This window comes from Podarcis gaigeae (assembly GCF_964106915.1).
Source record: "Podarcis gaigeae genome assembly, chromosome: 6".
NCBI lineage: Eukaryota > Metazoa > Chordata > Lepidosauria > Squamata > Lacertidae > Podarcis > Podarcis gaigeae.
In genome coordinates, this window is record NC_139682.1 from 96670613 (window position 1) to 96691372 (window position 20760).

Below are 20760 nucleotides of genomic sequence, written 5' to 3' on the forward strand. Positions count from 1 at the left end.
CACAGGATTGCAGTCCCAGAAGATGGCGTCTGAGTTTTGGATCCCTTTGTACCGCAGGGTCTGCACTCTTCTCTGCCAACCAGATGTGCCAGATTTCATAATGGCTGTCATCAACACAGGTCAAATGAATACACAGACCCCTTTTTTAAGGTAGGGGATTTGGACTTTGGCACACATATTTAGAACAAAGGCCCATGTGTAATTGTTTATCATAACAGTAACTCAAGTGTGTAGGCCAAAAGTTTATTTATTTATTTAAACCATTTATATATCACTTAACTATCAGTCTCAGAAATACAATACAGAAAAGATAAAAATAGGTTAAAACAATAAAATCAGACTTCAGCTGGAAAAAGAGTTTTGGAAGGTGTTGGAGGCTCAGCACCTCTGACCTCAGCTGGAAGTGAGTCCCATAAAATTGGGTCCCTCAAGACCTCAGTGATTGGGGTGGGATATAAGGGATTAGGTGATCCTTGAGGCATCTGGACCCAAGCAGATAAGGGCCTTGTAAATTAATATAAGAATCTTGAACTTGGTCCTGCAGCATATAGGAAGCCAGTGCAAGCTTTTGAGCATCCAAGTTGTATGTTAGCACTGGTCTGCCCCAGTCAACAGTCAAGCTGAACCTTTTTGCACCAGCTGGAGCCTTCAGACCTGAGGTTTGAAACGTGGGGTTGGGCGGCAGGAAAAGGATCCCCACACACCTTCTATAAATTGCACTCTGCTGCCAGTCTAAAGAAAACATGGGAGCCAGCATTGAATTTAGCAACTAACCTTCATGGTGGTGAAGTTTCTGATCCGGTCAAATTCGAAGACAATTTCCACATAGCCGTTAGTGGTGCTCTCATTGCGCCAGCCAACATAGTCATAACCAGGCCATACATGGTATTCGTGGGTTTGGCTAAAATCGTCCAGGCCTGAAACCCCGTCTGTCAGCTGGCCTAGTCCTTCCATCATGCTAGTGAGTGGCAGGTTAAAAGAGGGGAGGGGAGGCAGAACACAGTTAATCCCAACCTTTTCCTTCTAAATATCAGCAAGATTGTCCTGGCTCAAACAGGAGGGCAAAGGAGACAGATGGTGGCCTCCTGTAGCATTTAATGGATGGATAAATTGTGGAACTGGCAGCTGGAAACTCAGTTGAAAGTCAAATTTAGCCCCGGGGATAGGCAAATTCTCACGTTTTTGATACAGTAAATTCCTCTCACGTGATGCAATGTAAAGCATTTTTGTACATGCCCTGATTATCCACAAATCATCATGAGAGTTTTTTGTGAGGCACAGGGGGCTTCCAGGTTACACAAGGAAGGAATCTTGTAGTTCTCTAGAAATCTAGTTACAGTAGGGGTAGCCAACGTGGTGCTCTCCAGCAGTCATGGACTACTACAACTTCCATCATCCCTGGTCATGCTGGCCATCTGGGGGGGCACCATGTTGGCTACCCCTGAGCTATAGTGTCTTTGCTGGATCATTTCCATGTGATAACTTGCTTTGTGGAATAGTCCCCCATACAGGAAAAAGAAAACGAAGTTACTGGAACAGTTCCTTCAGTTCTAGAAAATGTGAATTTGTCCACATGGGAATCCCAAACTCATTCAGGCAAGTCACGTGAGACAAAGTGGCCTGCATGCCATGAAGGCTTTGCTGTTTACCTGCTCAAATACCATAGTAAAAGCTAGTGAAACAATTAATTTTGCAGAAAGGTCATTTGCTCCACAAAAATGTGATGGGTAGACATTGCACAAGGAATTTATCACATGAAAAATGAGCATGAATTCTGTCTCTGGTTGAACTTGGAAAATGAGGATAATTATAATTTTGTTTGTTTGTTTATACCTACCTATCTACCTACATACATACCCTGCCCATCTGACTGGGTTGTCATGTGACCATGAGAAAGTATAAAGGTACAGAAAGAGGTGACAACCTTCTGAGGGCTATTTGAAGGGTTGAGCATTGTGAGAAAGGGATGGTGGACTAAATGGGCCACTGGTCTGATGCAGCAGAGTTGTTCTCATGTTCTTATGTTCAAATTCCCCAAATAGCAGGAAAATAGAGCAGATTCTTGAAAAATAATCACTTTTGACTTACTTTGGTTCAGGTTGGATACAAAACTTGGGGGCACTTTAAACTATAAAGTACACCACAAGGAAGAAACTGGATGGAGAACCAAAAATTATATTAAAAAAAGAGTTACACTGTCCTTTTTTTTCATGGGGTACTCAAGGGAACACAGTACCGGAACCTCTTTTTTTGTTTGTTAAAAAATGTGACACTTATTGTAACAACTTTATGGTGAGTAAAGGTAAAGGTAAAGGTACCCCTGCCCGTACGGGCCAGTCTTGACAGACTCTGGGGTTGTGCGCCCATCTCACTTAAGAGGCCAGGGGCCAGCGCTGTCCGGAGACACTTCCGGGTCACGTGGCCAACGTGACATCGCTGCTCTGGCGAGCCAGAGCCGCACACGGAAACGCTGTTTACCTTCCCGCTGGTAAGCGGTCCCTATTTATCTACTTGCACCCGGAGGTGCTTTCGAACTGCTAGGTTGGCAGGCGCTGGGACCGAGCAGCGGGAGCGCACCCCGCCGCAGGGATTCGAACCGCCGACCTTTCGATCGGCAAGTCTTAGGCGCTGAGGCTTTAACCCACAGCGCCACCTGCGTCCCTTTATGGTGAGTACCAGCACCTATTTTTCTAGAAAAAAGGCACTGGTTACTCTTCACAATTTATCTTTAAATGTGAAACTATTGTTATGTTTCTTAACTCAATGAGATTGGCTGTTCCCTTTACTCTGAAATATTAACTTGGCTGAAGGCTTTCCTCTCTTCCTTCCTCCCATCATGCACCTTTCCCAGTTGCGTGATACTCAGGAACCCACCTGTACCCATCGTAGATTGAATCGTTCAGGTAAATCACGGTGCCACCAGGTAGAGCCAGCTGCTGCCCTGCAGGAGCACTGTATGAAACCAGCCCATCTGTAAAAGGATGGAACAGGGGTTACTCTTGCACTGCTAGTGAGAACATCGGTCTGGAAAGAACTCCACAAGCACAGAGCTTGGAGGCTGGGAACAGATAAGCTAAATGGGAAGAAAGTCTGGCTGAGGTCTAGGCTGCTTCCAAGTGGAATCATTCGCACACCTGCAAATTTAGGTTGTGCAGGTAGTGGATTTGGCACGCTCGAGCAACAAAATTGCTTTTTTTAAAAAGCACTTACTCACCATGTAATATTTCGAAAATCTCTAAGTGGTGTAGAGATTTTTTAAAAATGAGTTTTTGTGGGAAGGAAAATGATGGGGTAATGCCCTTGAAAGTGTGGGATAACACTTTCCTGCAAACACATCAGAATAAATGCGCAATAAACTCCAGCCCTCTGAACCACGCCTTCCTGCAGTTCAGGTACTCTTGTACTCGTACTCCGATCTCTTTGAAACTAAAACAAGATAATACTGCAGAGATTAATTAATTTAAAGAAAGTACTTCCTGTGATCCTAATTGCTCCTCTGTGGTGCCTTTAAGCTGCAAGAAGGGCAGAGTTTCTAACAGTATAAACTAGTCTGGGAAGGGGGCTGAAAATAGGACCTCACGGCACAAAACTTGACACATACCGTATTTTTCGCTCTATAACACGCACTTGACCATAACACGCACGTAGTTTTTAGAGGAGGAAAATCTGTAGGCATGCCACCCGTAGGCATTCCCTCCATAACATGCACAGACATTTCCCCTTACTTTTTAGGAGGGAAAAAGTGAGTATTATGGTGCAAAAAATACGGTATTTCTTTACCCCTGATAAAGTTCCTAGCTCCTTATTTGCACAAAAGTTTGAAACAGATGTCAGTCAGTAAGCCTGATCAAGAACTACAGTTAATATACCTCTGCACCTCAAAATAAGTTATAAATATCTAGTCCATATAGTATAACTGCATGATTGAAGGAGTGTCCACTTCAAAATTCGCAATAAATCTCTGTTCCAAACCTTTGTGCAAATAAGGAACTGGGAGCTAGCAACTAAGCAGTGGCGTAGCGTGGGTTATCAGCACGCGGGGCAAGGCAAGTAATTTGCGCCCCCTAACCCATGGATTTGCGCCCCCTAACCCATGGATTTGCGCCCCCTAACCCGTGGATTTCCCTAACCCCCAGATGTTGCGCCCGGTGAGGCCGGCCCCCCCTGCACCCCCCACGCTACGCCACTGCAACTAAGGCCTCATCCAGACTTCCTTTTATGCTGTGCTTTCTAGGCACAGGTCCAGGCTTTAAAGCTCAATGTCTGAACAGAATTGTTTGTTTGTTATTTTGCCCCAGCACTTTCCCTGGGAAACCCCGTGTTTTACCGCTGAATTGGAGCAAATGTCAGGGAGAGTCAGAGCAATGTTCGATTTCTGTTTGAATCCAAGGCTGCAACTATGCAAGAAACAAGATCCTTTTGGCGTTTTAAAGCTGTGAGCCCCTCCATCTTAGGCTCAGGTTGTTTATGTGTGTAAATAAACCATATATCCTGAAGACCCCATAGTCTCCACTGTTCCTCATTTCCAAAAGGAATCATGAACTCTGAGTAAACACCTGGAACCCCTGGAATCTCTCACTGCTCAGAGATTGGGGGGCATGTTTCTGCGTACTATTAAGGGGTGATTGTGTATTCTCTATCTATAATTCCACCCACCCCCCAACATGTACAGGGGAAAATACTGACCTGCCTTACAGGGTTGCTTTCAGATTGCAAAATAATGGATACCAAGCACTCAAATGAGCTTTAGAAATGCTGTACTGTATTTATCATTTTTAAGACAATTCTATCTTTGCTTTCCTATTTTATAACTATAACATTATTAATAAGTAGTTCTATTCAAGTATTATGATACAATTAAAAAGTAGTAAATGAAATTAAGAACAAAAAATAAATACATAAAGTTACCCATTCTAGCCCTTTAAATTAAACTGAATCCTTTTTTCCTTCAAGCATTAAATCTTCAATCAGTTTGGGAACAGCAGATTTTGCTTTCTGTCACTTAAATTGTCCTCTTCCTGTGACTTATTTCTGCACTTCACTGGACACTTTTCTAAACCACTGGATTTCTATGAATTTTTAAAGTTCCAGGAAACATTATACATTTGAAAGTGATACACATAAGTAAATTAGACGTATCACTGTGCAAAGGAATATGCTGCCAGTTGAGACATTTTTCCCTGACCAGTTCCACACTTGCCCCCACTTTCCCTCTCTAGTTTCCTCTTTGCTGCTCTCATTTCAGAGTAATGCGAACAAAAATGGCCACAATCTGTGACCAAGAACAGCCATAATCCAGCTAAGTACAGCCGTGAATGAGAGTTTTTCTGCAAGTTTGCATCTCAGCAGCTCAGTTTCGAAACTATTTTTTAATCTAAGAAACTGGTTGTGGAACTAAAGGGACTTTCCCCTCCATATCCGGTAGGAATACCCACAGGTTGCTTTATTCTGGGATGAAATTTATTAGGAGATATTAAAGATTATTAAAACACATATTCAAATTTATCCACAGTTATTCCTACTAAATGTGTCGACAGATACCATGAAGATGTTTTGCCAAAAGGAACTTTTGACCTGGGTGGTGGCTGCTGCCAGCTTCTCTATAGCACAGCAGTGACAATCATTTAAATATGTGTCTATATCCTTATGGTAAAAATAATCTCTGGAATTTAGTTATTGCATAAAAAATAAAACCTAAGTCATAGGTCTCTAATGGACAGGAAGATCCTGCTCATTTCTATTCAGTTTGGTAGGATTTTATTTCGTACAGTTTTGTTTCAGATGTACAGGTATCTCTCCCCATGCCATCGAGTGAAGTATGGTTGTTATTATTTAAACTGGGTGTTATTATTTAATGTTTTTAGATTTTGTATGCCTTGCATTGAGTTCAATATATTATTGATTTTTTTGTTATTGTTCACTTGCCTCTGTGGTTCCATAATAATTTGAACACTTTTTCTTTTATTTTTAAGAATCTGGCAAGCCATTTGTCCATGTTGTGGATGGGATACATCTGTTGCAAAGGAAAAACCCCAGAACAGTTGGGTGCAGACACTAATTAGGGACACATTTGTCTAGATCACTGCCATTGTATGGAGGGTTAGCCAAATATGTTATTTTTCCTTTAAAGCACCATATTGATTTACCTGTTCATTAGTAGTTTTATTTTAAAAAATGGGGGGGGGGAGGGGAATCCTTGGTGACATAACAGAGGCTAGCCAATCAACACTATGCAGTTAGCTTCTGCTTCAAGCTCACAGAACTACTGCCCCCGTTTCCCACAAGAGCTCAACTTTGGACAAAAAAGGTACATTTGTATGGAACACAGTGATGAAGCTTCTAGAATAGCCTCATTGCTCTACAAAAATTATATGTGCCTGTAAGTCACCCTGATAGGTCATAGTTCCAATGAATTGCTGTACTTACCTAGCCAGACACAACCATACAGCTCCACCCTGAGACAGACATTCGTGGAATGGTCAGTCACAGGAATAAAGCGGATGAATCGACCAATGATGGGTGGCTCCAAGTCCTTCAGGACAATATCGTATGGATTGGTGTTTCCATCAAGCACCTGAGGGGGGAAAGGACATAAAATGACCAAGAACAAGGCTGCTGGGCGGCAGGCAGACAGGGAAGTGTTGCAGCCACAGTAATTGTACCACAGTTCTCCTTGAAATTTGCGTAGCTATTATTCTGATGGTGCCCTCTAGCAACTGAATATATAAGATTTTTCTATTTAGGTCAACTCAATTCTGCTATAAGTTTAATCAGGTGTTTAAATTGGTTGCATATTTGCTCTTTAGTAGCATGGCCTCTCCAATTCCTAGAGAACATTGGCAATTTATGTACGTTCTGCATCTTCACCCAAAACATAGATTCTTGGTAACATAAAAATTCAGCTGAAATTTTGTTCAGTTCAGGGAATTCTTTGGTCCTTGACTTAGTTCTGAGGACCAAAATGTGGCGAGAAGGTAAACAGCGTTTCCATGCAATCTGGTTTCTGTCACAGTGTTCCATTGTACCAGTAGCAGTTGAGTCCTGCTGGCCACATGACCCAGAAAGCTGTCTGTGGGCAAACACCAGCTTCCTCGACCTTTTTGTGTGTGTGGTGCATTTTGAGGCATGCATACACACGCCTGTCTGTATGTTATAATTCAACAAAGTTGCCTGCATTTTTGGAATCTTTATGGGGTCGTCTTCGTGAGCTCCTGTGCTTCAGAACTTACTACAGCATTACTGAGGGCATTTCCACACTTACCCTTCCTTTGCTCTTTCCAAGCATGATCCACACTTCAAAAGTCCGTGTCTGAGCACTCCCCCCCCCCCAGAGCTTTTCCTGCAAAAACCCGCTCTTTAAAGCTCAGTCAGAGCAAACAGCAATATGTGGAAAGCCTGAATTACTGTTTGCTCCAAACACAGAGCTTTGAAACACAGACCTGGAAGAGTGGGGCAAAAGATAAGTGTGGCTTTTATTTTCCACAGATTTTCTATAGTCAACAACAACAACAACTATTATTATTATTATTATTATTATTATTATTTTCACCCCCTCCCTACTGCTTTACCTGCTTTCCATGCCTGTTCCGCCAAGATATCCAGCGGGTGCCATCCCGGCTGTAATTAATTTTGTACATTGGTGCAAATTCATTGCCGTGACCTCCGGCATGACGGCCCTGGGTCCCGACCAGGGTGATGAAGTGCAGGACATGTAAATCAATCTCCAGGAACTCCTTGAGGTCATCTGGTTCCACGGGGATCTCAGGGCACCACGCACCATCCCCTTCTTCTGAGCCTAGCCTAGAGAAAAGCGGAAAGTGGACCTGACTGGCGTCACCCACTCATTTGTGGTCAATGCCCATCTTGGCCTTTCGCTTCCCATGGTGGTTCTGCCTCATTCTTTCATTCGTCCCCTTCCTGTGACTCCCTTATCTGGCTCTGGCCCTCTCAGCCACTAGTCCAGTTTCTCCATTCCCATTCAGCTTCCTACTTTCACCACCTCAGCACCTATGCCTTCCCTACTTGCCACTATAGATGTGCCACGCGGGTGGCAACAGGGCAGAGCCAGGACTGGATAAGCTGGGTTGGGCTGACCTGAGGGATGGAATGGAGGACAAGAGCATGGCAGCCCTGACTGGGACAAAGGGATAGGCTGGAAGCTGGCTATGACAGATGGACAGAATTTGGATAGTGATAATGGTTTTCTCCTTCTCACATGAAAGAACTCGGGGGAGGCAAAACAAGGAACTCTTCACATCACATTCAATGATCATATGGAGTTAGCTGCTGCAAGATGTGGAGAGGCTCAGATGGCTTAAAAGGGGCATATGTGTATTCATGGTGGTGATGTATCAGTGGTGATAGACCATAGTAACTAAATGAGGCAAGTTGAGGCGAATGCCTCAGGTGGTAGGATCCACAAAGGCAGCAGATCTGGCCTCCAAGGAACATATCTGTCAGGTCTGCCTCTAGATCCCAGCTCACAGAGGACCAACGCCCGGTGGATATAATGTACAAAAGTCTTTATTGAAGTTTAGTTTCCATTTCAAAGCTCTGGGCGCGCAGACCCACGTCTTGACGCTAGACCGGCTAAGTCCCCTCTGACTCACTGCTCCACCCACACCAGTTTAAGATTCTAGCCCGGCTCCACCTCCTACGCTGTTCTTTCCTTCGCTGGGTCCTTCTGCCCTCTGGGGTTTCCTCCTTCCTGGACTCCTCTGACGCTGAGCCTCCTGAGTCTTGCCCCTCCCTCCGGCGGGCTTTAGGACCTGGCTCCCTTCCCGGGCTCCCCACTGTGCCGCGCTCCTGTACATTTGAACTTGGCGCGCGCGCCCAGCCGGTGACTTTCCTTCTGACCGTTTCCCCGCTTCCTGATGTGGGCGTTGCCAAACCTGACTCCTCTCCTCCCTCTGGTGGTGAGGACACTGGTCCCGACTCCTGGGACTCCCCCTCCCCACTGCGCTCTGGTGGAGAAGCTGGCCCTGATTTCCAACTGCTGCTCAGGGACTCCCCGCTGGCCCCTTCCTCCTGGGGCTTCCCCCCTGGAACCCCCCTCGCTCTGGCCACCGGAGCTCACTTCTGTGAGTCCTCCGATTCGCTAGAGAGGCTTGTGGAATAACTCTGGCCACTGTCACTGCCTGCGCCCCCCTCGTACTCCTCCTCCTCACTCTCCATTTGCTCCCCCTCCTGTGTCTCTCCTTCTGAACCCCTGACATCCATCCCCCCCTCGAAGCCCCCCTTCCCCCTCCCCCTCTTCAGGTGCGGGTTCCGGGTGCTCTAGAGTTGTCGGGGTGAGTTCAGGATACAGTTCGTCCCCCGAGGCATGCAGCCATCGTGATAAGTCCGGAAAGTCCTCCATGGGCTCGTCGACTGCGATTCCCTCCGCTTCCATCTCCTGGGCGGTGTGTTCGAAATCTGAGGCCGCCCCCAAATCACTCAAAACCCCTTCTCCCCCTGTCGCCTGAGGTGACGCCACTTCCCAGGGTCCCTCCGGCCTGTCTCTGCGCCATCCCACTTCGGGTTGGTCCTCCCACCAATAAGATCCCCCCGTGCCAAAACCTGAGAGCGAGCCCTCTGGGGAGCTGCCTCCCGGAGCCGAGTCCTCCGCTGCGGAGAAACCCCGGAAAGTGCTGGCCGAGAGTGTGGGTGTGAACAGACAATCATTGAAAAAGCCCGCCGGCATAGGCTTGTGCGGGAAAAGTGTATGGAATTCTTCCTTGAGCAACTGCTCCTCCAATGCGTAATCCGGCACCCACCTGTTGGCGCTGGCCGGGGTGTCCTCTGTGGCGAGAAGATATTCAATCCCGTCCTCCCCCCACCTTGAGTCTAAAATCTCTGTGGCTTCGTTGAGTGGCCCCCTTCTCGGCGACCCCCCCTTTTTGGGCGCTTCCCTGAGCGGGTCTGGCGCTGTCCCTGGTGCCTGAAACCTGTGGGGCTCTTTGTAGGGTGTGAGCACTGATCTATGAAAGACCGGGTGCATTCTGGACCCCTCCGGGAGTGTTAACCGGAAGGCCACTGGGTTGATCTGCGCCTCTACTTGGTAAGGCCCTAGCTGCTTGTGCCCGAGCTTCTTCTTGGCCAACGATCTGGCCGGAACTGCCTGGGCTGCTAACCAGACCCAGTCTCCTACCCGGATGTCTTCCCCAACCCTCCTGTGTCGGTCTGCCTGCACTTTGTAAGCCTGTTTCGCCATCTCTAACTGCCTCCTGAGCTGCTCATGGATCTCCTGCAACTCCGCTGCCACGGCATCTGCTCCCTGCGGCTCCCCCTCCCTCACTTTCTCTAAACCCGGGAAGGTTCTGGGATGCCGCCCATTGTTGGCGAAAAACGGTGTCACCCCCGTGGACACGTGTTTTGTGTTGTTGTAGGCAAACTCGGCTAGCGGTAGGTAGTCCACCCAGGTTGAGGGCTGCTGGTTCGCGTAGCATCTCAGGTACTGCTGCATGATGGCGTTGACTCTCTCCGCCTGTCCGTTAGTCTGCGGGTGTCGCGCCGACGCCAGGCTGACCTTGACGTTCAGGAAACCCATCAGCTTTTGCCAGAAGTTGGATATGAACTGGCGCCCCCTGTCGGACAGGATGGACCATGGGAGGCCGTGCACCTTGAACACGTGGTCTATAAACAGCTTGGCGGTCTGCTCGGCTGTGGCCACCTTCGCGCAAGGAATGAAGTGGGCCATCTTGGTGAACAAGTCTACTACCACGAGTACTGCCGTCTTGCCTCTCGAGCTGGGCAGATCCGTGACAAAGTCCAGGGCCACCCTTTCCCACGGTTCGAACAGTGTCTGTAGCGGTTCCAACAGGCCCGCCGGCGGCTGGTGTACTGGTTTGGCCCTTTGGCAGGTGTCGCACCTCTTGACGTATTCCGCGACATCCCCCCTCATCTTGGGCCACCAAAAGTCTCTGGCTACTAGGTCCACCGTCTTCTCCTTGCCGAAGTGTCCCGCGCTGGGCGCGTCGTGCAGCTGTTGCAGGACCCTCGCGCGGAGGTTGTCTCCCGGCACGTAGAGGGCTCCTTTGCGGATGAGCAGGCCGTCGCGTATTTGGAAGTCGTCGTCCCTCGCTGTGCCGCTACGCACCTCCTCCATCTTGGCTCGTGCGAAGGAGTCCGTCTGCAGCGCTCGACGCACCACGTCCAGGTCCACCGTGGCTGACGCGCATGCCCACGCCTTTGGTGCGAAAATATGCTTGGCCGCCGCCAGCGCCTCTTCTTTGAGATACTGCGGTTTCCTGGACAGCGCGTCCGCCATGATGTTGTTGTTTCCAGGGATGTATTCTATTCTGAAGTCGAAATCTGCAAAGAACTCCGCCCAGCGGATGTGTCTCTGGTTCAGGAACCTCGCCGTGCGCCAGTACTCCAAGTTCTTATGGTCTGTACGGACCTGCACCGTGTGTTTGGCCCCGATGAGGAAATGCCGCCACGCCTTGAAGGCTGCATGTATGGCCAGTAACTCCCTGTCCCAGATGGTGTAGTTCTGCTCCGACTTGCTGAGTTTCCTGGAGTAGAAAGCGCACGGCCTCCAGTCCCCCTGGTGGTCTTGCTGCAACAGGACGGCCCCCACGGCCCTGTCTGACACGTCCGTCTCCACTTTCATGGGCCTGCTGGGGTTCACGTGTAGCAGGTGTTCCTCGGACGCGAAGAGGTGCTTGAGCTTCTGAAAGGACTGCTCTGCCTGCTCCGTCCAGATGAACTTCTTCTTCTTGGAACTGAGGGTGTCAGTGATGGCCGCTGTCTGCATGGCGAAACCTTTGATGAACTTGCGATAAAAGTTGGCAAAGCCGACAAACCTCTGGACTTCCTTTCGATTGCGTGGGCTCTTCCAGTCCAGCACTGCACGTACCTTGGTACTGTCCATGGCGAGTCCCTTGTCGGACAGCTTGTAGCCCAGGAAGTCCACCTCCGTCTTGTCGAACTGGCACTTCTCCAGCTTGGCGTAAAGCCGGTGCTCCCGCAGCCGCTGCAGGACTTCCCTGACATCTCTCTCGTGAGCCTCCGACGACTCCGAGAAGATGAGGATGTCGTCCAGGAAGCAGACGCACTTCTTGTAGAGAAGACCCGCCAAGACATGATGCATGAATGCTTGAAAACAGTGGGAGCCATTTTGTAATCCAAAAGGCATAACTCTATATTCATAGGTGCCCAGCGGCGTAAACATGGCCGTTTTCCACTCGTCACCTTCCCTCACGCGAATGAGATTGTACGCTCCGCGCAGATCCAACTTGGTAAAAATGCGCCCCTTCCGCACCGTCGCCAGCAGGTCATCGATCTTGGGCATAGGGAAGGCTGAGGGCTTGGTTTTCGAATTCAAAATTCTGTAATCAACTACAAGCCTCTTTTGGGGCGTGTCCCGCTTCTTTACAAAGAATACAGGGCTGCCCCCCACCGCCTTGGACTCTCGGATGAATCCCCGCTTCAAGTTGTGATCTATGAACTCCCTGAGCTCCTGCAATTCATCCTCAGACATGGAATACAGTTTCCCCGTCGGGAGCGTCACCCCCGGCAGGAGGTCAATCTTGCAGTCGTAGGGTCTGTGGGGAGGCAGCTTGTCCGCTTCTTTCTCGCAGAAGACCCCCAAAAACTCCTTGTACTTGTTAGGTACCGCTTGCAACATGCCCAAGTTCAGCTGTGGTCCATCCTCGTGCCCCTCATCTTCCAAGTCAGCCAGGATGCAGTGTTCTGCGCAGTAGGAGGAGCCGAAGGTCAGTTGCCGCTGGTACCAAGCTAATGCCGGGCTGTGCCTATCCAGCCAACTCATTCCCAACACTATGGGCGTGTCTGACAGGCGGGTGACGTTGAAGCTGATGACTTCGCGGTGATTACCAATGCGCATCACCATTGGCGGCGTCTGCTGTAGCACTTGCCCTCCCAGTAGCTCCCTGCCGTCCACCGTGACGACGTTCAGAGGTACCGTCGCTGGCAGAAGGGCTATGCCCTGTTGCTGGATGAACTCCATGCCTATAAAATCTGCATTGCTCCCAGAGTCAATGGTAATGGGGATTTCCACAGTGAGCCCATTGGGAAGTTGAAGGGATGCGGTGAGCTGCACTACTGGTTTGGGTGGGAGGGGGTCTGTGGGCTGTAACATTACTGGGGATTGCTTCACTGACTTGTCTGGCTGGCCCCCAGTGACTCCATTTCCAGCCAGACAGTGGAGTTTTCCTGCTGTGATTCACTCTGCTGAACTGCTTCTGTTACTGTCGCTGCGGCTGCAGTGTGCTTGTGAAACCGCTGGGGACACTCTTGCGCCATGTGCTGAGCACTGTCGCAGATGTAGCACTTCCTGGTCCCTCTAGGAGGCTTCATTTTGACTGCTCCCGACGTTAGGGCTCCGGCTGTGGACTGAGCCTTAGCACCACCTATCTCCATCGGCTCCTCTCCTCCTCCCAGCGGAGGCATGGATCGAGCGCGCGCCGCTTCCTTGGGAAAGGGGGGCGGTCCTCTCGCTGGCGTGCGTCCCCAATGCCCTTCCTCCGTGTCCCAAGGGCGTCCTTCCAGCCTAACCCCAATCGTGAGTGCCCTCTCCACAACGTCTTTGGCGGTTTGGGGTCTCTCTCCCCTTGCAATCTCGTCTTTCACAGCTCCGTTCAGCCCCTCCCAGAAGAGGTCTCTGACGGCAGATGATTCTCTCTCCCAGCCCATTACATTCACCAATGCAAAAAAGCGTGAATGATATTGCCTTACAGTGGCTCTGCCTTGCCTTAGTCCGTGAATCTCTTTCCTAGCGATATCCACATCAATCTCAGACAAAAAACACGCATCCATCACTTTAAGGAAGGCACCCGCATTTTGGAGGGCTGGATCCTTATCTCTCCAGAGATTGCGCAGCCAGGATTTAGCCTCTCCCCGCAAATGCGATACTATAAATCCCACTTTCTCTTCCTCTCTTCTAAAGTCTTTCTCCAGCAGTTGCAGTGCATATACTACATCTGCTCTGAAGTTAGGATACTGCTGCAGGTTCCCATCGAAATGCGACACAAGGCTCCCTCCTCTGTTCCCCAGCCCAATCCCCTCTGGTCTGGCGGCCGGTAGCCCTTGTGCAGTCAGCACTTCTAACCTGGTTCGCAGATCCTGGCAGGCAGCAGCTGCTTCCTGTTCCTTCTTTCTGGACGCCAAAATCTCTGCGTTCAGCTGCGTCACGGCATTTTGCAAACTTGCTACCTTCTCTTCGGTAGTCATTTTTCAGGTATTCGTGAGCTCGCGAAGTACCAATCTTCACCCCTCACTGCTTTCCCGCACGTCACGAGGTGATAAAATTGGTGGGTGTGAGGGGACTTACTGTCAGGTCTGCCTCTAGATCCCAGCTCACAGAGGACCAACGCCCGGTGGATATAATGTACGAAAGTCTTTATTGAAGTTTAGTTTCCATTTCAAAGCTCTGGGCGCGCAGACCCACGTCTTGACGCTAGACCGGCTAAGTCCCCTCTGACTCACTGCTCCACCCACACCAGTTTAAGATTCTAGCCCGGCTCCACCTCCTACGCTGTTCTTTCCTTCGCTGGGTCCTTCTGCCCTCTGGGGTTTCCTCCTTCCTGGACTCCTCTGACGCTGAGCCTCCTGAGTCTTGCCCCTCCCTCCGGCGGGCTTTAGGACCTGGCTCCCTTCCCGGGCTCCCCACTGTGCCGCGCTCCTGTACATTTGAACTTGGCGCGCGCGCCCAGCCGGTGACTTTCCTTCTGACCGTTTCCCCGCTTCCTGATGTGGGCGTTGCCAAACCTGACTCCTCTCCTCCCTCTGGTGGTGAGGACACTGGTCCCGACTCCTGGGACTCCCCCTCCCCACTGTGCTCTGGTGGAGAAGCTGGCCCTGATTTCCAACTGCTGCTCAGGGACTCCCCGCTGGCCCCTTCCTCCTGGGGCTTCCCCCCTGGAACCCCCCTCGCTCTGGCCACCGGCGCTCCCTTCTGTGAGTCCTCCGATTCGCTAGAGAGGCTTGTGGAATAACTCTGGCCACTGTCACTGCCTGCGCCCCCCTCGTACTCCTCCTCCTCACTCTCCATTTGCTCCCCCTCCTGTGTCTCTCCTTCTGAACCCCTGACAATATCTTCACCTCTTCCTTTTCCCTGATGTAAAGCTTCACTCCCCACTTTATCCCTGGTGCGGCAGGTGCCATTTTGTGGCTTGCCTCAGGTGCCAAAATGTCTTGGGCCGGCCTGGCCAGCCGGGGTTGTTAACATCATGGCCTCTGCTGGCACTGGGCGCTGCTGGTCATTCAGTAGCTGTGCACCCACATAGCGTTGAATTAAAAGCCCTCATGCATTCTCCACCACCTCACATGCCCCATTCAGTGGTGCTCAGCAGTGGATGTTGGCAGCATCCAGCAAACCATCTCATGAGCCACAGCTGGTTACATCAGTGATAAGCAAAGGACACCATGAACAATCCAGCAGGAACCTGTTCATTCTGCTCTATTACTGCTGGTAATGTTCAATGCCTGGACGTTACCACTGGAATCAGGTTCTGGGGCTGAGCCCTGGTACAAGAAGGGTGCCAAGAGTAGACCATGGGCTCTTCTGAGGATGGATGCAGAGTCAGTTTCACCTTTTTGGGTGCCCTCAGACAGCTTAGCCTAGGAGGAGCCAATCACTTTTGGAGTAGGGGAGGATGTAACAGCACAGCCAGTGAGGCATGGGAATGACTGGGGTATGTGAATGAGGATCTCAGGCTCAAATGTCTTGGGTTTGTGAGAGACCCAGGCTCATCTCACTCTTACCTTCCATACTTAGCTGCTGTGGATTCAGACCATTGACTAGAAGCAGTAATGTCCTCATCAGGGATGTGCCCACCTGACATGCCCAATGGGTAGCGGCAGACAGCTGGAGAGAGAGAGCAGTTTGGGATGTCGGTTTGGGATGTCAGTAAAGCAGTAATGGCAGGTTTTTTTAATCCAACAAAATATTCACCAGAAAACAAAAAAAAACCAAAAGTATTGGAAGAATTGATTTTAAAAGAGTTGGTTAAAAAACCTGGAAAAGATTTGGTAAAACAAACAATAAAGATTGCAAACACAATATTCCATGATAATAAACCAAGAAATAGAATGGAAAATAAAAAGGATGAAGCAGAAAAACATGTGCATATTTTGGACATGCTGCTGCATGGAATAATGCATGAGTCTGACCTTTGGAGTTTGTAAGTAAAGCATTTAAACTTACTAACAGTGCGGTTTGTTCCTTATGAGAGGGATAGAGAGGAGTAGAGAGGGGAAGCTCTGTAAGTGGACTAAACAGAATATTTAAAGAGTCTAACAACCTATACTCTTCATGCTTCACAGTGCTACATGATTGTGTTTTTAAACTCTGCTGGGAGCTCCCTCTTGCTGGAGAGGGTGTTCAGCTTGTGCTTTGGATCCAAGGATCAAGCCAGTTATTTTACTAATTTCCACACACTATCTATCTATTCCCCACCCCCATGAACCCACATTATTACCATAATGACTCCAGCATAAAATAGATTAGAAAGATTAGAAAAACAGTATTCTATTTATCATTATAATTATGAGTACTAATTTATATAACGTGAAATTTAGCTGGCACATAATGCTACCCTGTCAAAGATTTTGAACGCGCGTTCCTTAATATTAGGAAAGAACCATGGATGCTTTAGTTGAGATTCCTGCATTGCAGGGGGTTGGACTAGATGACCCTCAGGGTCCCTTCAGATCTACAATTCTATGATTCTAAGCAGCAATAACGACCAGATAAAAGCTATATATAGCTCTATCTTCCTCGAAGCTCTTTAAAGCCCTAGGAGCCTTCCAGAGGAAGATCTGTGAGCGGTGAAAGACTCTTTGCCATCAGGGGGTGGTTGGTTTCACCTATGCTACCCCACTTCCAGTCCGAGGAACCTTCAGAAGGGAATTGCTGTTATGGGCACTATGTATATGTGTAATGAGCTGAACAGAGTGAAAGATATGAGTTATTGGGGTGGGGGGAATGTGTGTATGAACCTAAGAGTGCATAGTTTATCTTTTGGTTCCTATTTTGTTTTATAAATAATAAATGCTGTATTGATTAGTTAATCATATAATACGACTTTTGCTTTAATTGTGATGTTTAGCGTATTGTTTAATTGTTGCTTTGTTAACAGTGTTTTATAGATTGTAATTGTTTCACTGATGATTTGTTAATTTTCTATATGATTTATGCTGCATTTGTTATATTCTATAATGTTCTGTCATGTCACTGTTATTTATTGTTGTAAATGGCATGGAAATATAATAAATCATATCAAATCAGATATGTAGAAGTTAAAGTGGAACCTGCATCTTGAGTCCATTTCTGCTTATCTCTAGCCCATGAATTAAATCCTAAAGTTTTGTAGCGATGTGAAGGAATATGTTTAAAATGTGTGGACTGTTTAACTGTGAGAGTCTCAGATCCTGCAAGAGCTCACTTAATCTGGAGTTAATTACTCACTTTTGAAAAAGACATCTCTGCAAATACTGATACCATGTCCTAACTTCAATCTCAATCCTGATTTGAATCTCTTGTTTAGTTAAATTCTTGAATTTTTTAAAATCACATTTGTCATTTATACCATTTTTTAGTTTCTAAAGTGCTGTCAAATTCTTTCCACTAGTTCTCACTGGGTTTCCCAGTGGTAGACTTGAGTTGACAGAATATAGAGTACTCTAAACATCATTTGAAATGCATTCCCATACACACTTTTAGTCAATTATTCATTCCTGAACTGCCTGCTGGAAGCACCCCTACCAATATGTTTGCAATCTAGAATTATAATATTTGGCATTTACACAGCACTTTGCAATATTCAAGTAACTTCTCATACATTATTTTCAATAGTTTTGTAATATACGCCAGTATTACCCCAAACTGTAGGTGGGAGAGGGGGATGATGAGATTGTGTTGCCTTCGTGGCAGAGGCAAGATGTGGACTAGAGAAGGTCCTGACTTGTAGACCCTACAGCAACTGAATAGTTAAACATTAAATACATTTTAATTGGAAAGATACAGAGACTGAGCTGAGTGAGCACTGCAGGGACAGCTCAGTAAAGCCCTTCTGCAAGCTCACTTCCCCAACACCTTCTTCCCAGTTTGGATATGGAAAACTACCAGTGCCTACAATGTGTGGCTGCTTTTGATTTGCAAGAGACTAGCCAAGAAGCTTCAAGCAGGCCTTGAGCTACCTGAGCATTATTTTTCATGCTTAGCTGCCAAGAGAGCTTCTCAAAGGGCTGCTTGTTCCACAGTGTTTACTGTCTGACCGCTGGCCTCAGCCCAAAGCTCTGTCCATTACCTGCCAGCAAACTACTTCGTAGCAAACTGAACTACACGGGATGAGGAAGGTGCAGCATTTTTGAATCACTTATGGAGCCAAACACATTCCAACACATTCAGTACAGCCTACACATCTTCCAACAGTGGTTTAAAAATACTGGACCAGAAATGGGAAGCCTGTGGCCCTCCAGTTGTTGTCAGACTCAAGCTCTCATTGGCCAGCATGGCCAATGGGTAGGGATGATGGGAGCTGTACTCCAGCTACAACTGGAGATTTGCAGGTTCCCAGTCCCCTGCACTAGAGACCTTTGGGTTGCCCAGGAAACTGATTGGCAGTAGATTCAGGACACGGAAAAAGAAAATGCTGTTCTAGATTTAAAGGTAAAGGTAATGGGACCCCTGACCATTAGGTCCAGTCGTGACCGACTCTGGGGTTGCGGCGCTCATCTCACTTTATTGGCCGAGGGAGCCGGCGTACAGCTTCCGGGTCATGTGGCCAGCATGACTAAGCCGCTTCTGGCGAACCACAGCAGCGTATCTACTTGCACTTATCTACTTGCACTTTGACATGCTTTTGAACTGCTAGGTTGGCAGGAGCAGGGACCGAGCAACGGGAGCTCACCCCATTGCGGGGATTCAAACCGCCGACCTTCTGATTACTGTACAGTATTTGGGAAACGAAGGGAGAGAGACTGAGGGGAGAGAGACTTTCTGCAGGCAATGGCTTTTCCTTGCCCCACCCTCCAGCCCCTGGAGCCTTTCCCAGACCATGACTTTGAGAACAGAAGAAGCATCTGGGAAGAGAGGAATTCAGGGGTAGTTTTTAATAATAATTTTACAAGTTGTGTGTCCTTGTTTCTCAGTTTGACCGTTTTACATGGTTTTGTATGTTTTGCGGTATTTTATGCATTGCGATTTGCTGTTATTGATTATAGATTAGTAATTCTTTATTGTAATTGATAAGTGTAAACTGTTTAATTATTGTTTGCTGATGTTTAATTTTACTGTTTACTATTGGATTCTAATGGACTATTGAATATTGCTTTATTTGATATGTTGTTTATTTTAAAGTTATTGTGACTTTTTATATAGGATCTGATTGTTACTATTAATGTTTGATGTTTTATTATTATTTTTATGTGTGTTGGAAGCCACCCAGAGTGGCTGGGGCAACCCAGCCAGGTGGGCAGGTTATAAATAATATTCATTTATGTATTTATTTGGAAGAATCCAAGCTGCAGAGGAATTCCTGTGGCTGAGCTAAGGTCATCAAGGAACAATAGGAAGCAATTGAGGGACATTAACAATACAAGAGAACTCCTTCTCCCTTGCCTTGAGGTTTGAACAGAGACTGGGGATTTGGATGGTTGCCAGGGTAATTGCTCTGGGAGCAAGGGTGGCTGGGAAAAAGGAGGAGGAAGAAGGGCTGAAATCCTGTGGGGGGGAGCCCCTCTTGAAAGGACTATGCTATAAGTTCTGGACTCCCTCCATGCAGACTGAAGGTGTAAATAGGTAAATAAACCATATTTCTTAAAGCCACGACAGTCTCCGCCATGTATTGTATTATTCAAATGGACACAGAACCTATGTGTGTGCCTGGGACCCCATGGGCTCTTGGCAGAGAGAGGGGCAGGCACCCGTCCTTTGTAACAATACTTTTTCTCTCAGTGAATAATTAACAGGGTGGAATTAGCTGCCACAAGACGTGGTGTTGGCCAGTGGCTTCAATGGGTTTAAAGAGCAATTACACAAATGCATGGTGGACAGGGCCACCAGGTTGGCTATGACAGCTAAATGGAACTTCACCTCCCAGTTTCAGATGCTGTTGTCCTCATGTCTTGCTTTTGGCCTTCCTAGTGTTATGAAAACCACCAACCCAGCCACAATTAGAAACAGGATGCTGGATTCAATGAGCTTTGTGCAGGGAATCTTCTTTGGATTCTTAGGGGCCCCAAACTTGTTAACTTTTGTATGCCATGAGAGCTAACCTTTATGGAGGTCTGAGGGCAAGCAGCTTAATCAAGAATCATACATGGAACCTGTTAGCTGTGATAAGCCCAATTTAGTGTTAAATAACATCAAAAGGTACAACTCATGACCACCAGTAACTATATTTACAATACTGCTCAGAAGTATTATATGCAATGGGACTTACTTCCAGGTAGGCTACATCTCTTAGTTTGTGGACCTGATACTGAGAAGCAGCATTTTCATCCCTTACCTGGATTGACCTGAGTTTTCACAGCACTTGGAATAGCCAGCAGGATCAGCAGAGCTATCAGTGGCTGGGGAGGAGTAAGCATCTTCAGTTTCGTACCTATGGCAGCCAGAATAAGAAATCAGGAGACACACAGAAGGCATAATTAAGACTGCAGTCGTATGCTGACTTCCCTGGGAACAAAGCCCATTGAACAGTGCACAATGAGGCCTCATCCACACTTTCACTTCTTCCACCGCTTTTCCCCAGGGGAATCCGCTCTCTGCCACTGAATCTGAGCAAATGACAATTGCATTTTCTATGGATT

The 20760-nt window shown here is 47.7% G+C and overlaps 1 protein-coding gene across 2 annotated transcripts in view; it reads right to left on the reverse strand.

The window, feature by feature from the left end:
- DDR2 (discoidin domain receptor tyrosine kinase 2) overlaps positions 1-20760 on the reverse strand; it is a 63060-nt gene that overhangs the window by 21600 nt on the left and 20700 nt on the right. For both annotated transcript variants that reach the window (XR_014565541.1, XM_083743832.1), the window contains exons 2-7: positions 20457-20552; positions 15709-15811; positions 7569-7800; positions 6427-6574; positions 2875-2971; positions 775-958 (exon numbers count right to left, since the gene is read on the reverse strand). Coding sequence is in view for 1 of the 2 variants with exons in the window: in XM_083743832.1 (XP_083599958.1) it covers positions 775-958; positions 2875-2971; positions 6427-6574; positions 7569-7800; positions 15709-15811; positions 20457-20538 (846 nt within the window). In the remaining variant the exon portion in view is untranslated. The remainder of the gene's footprint in view (positions 1-774; positions 959-2874; positions 2972-6426; positions 6575-7568; positions 7801-15708; positions 15812-20456; positions 20553-20760) is intronic.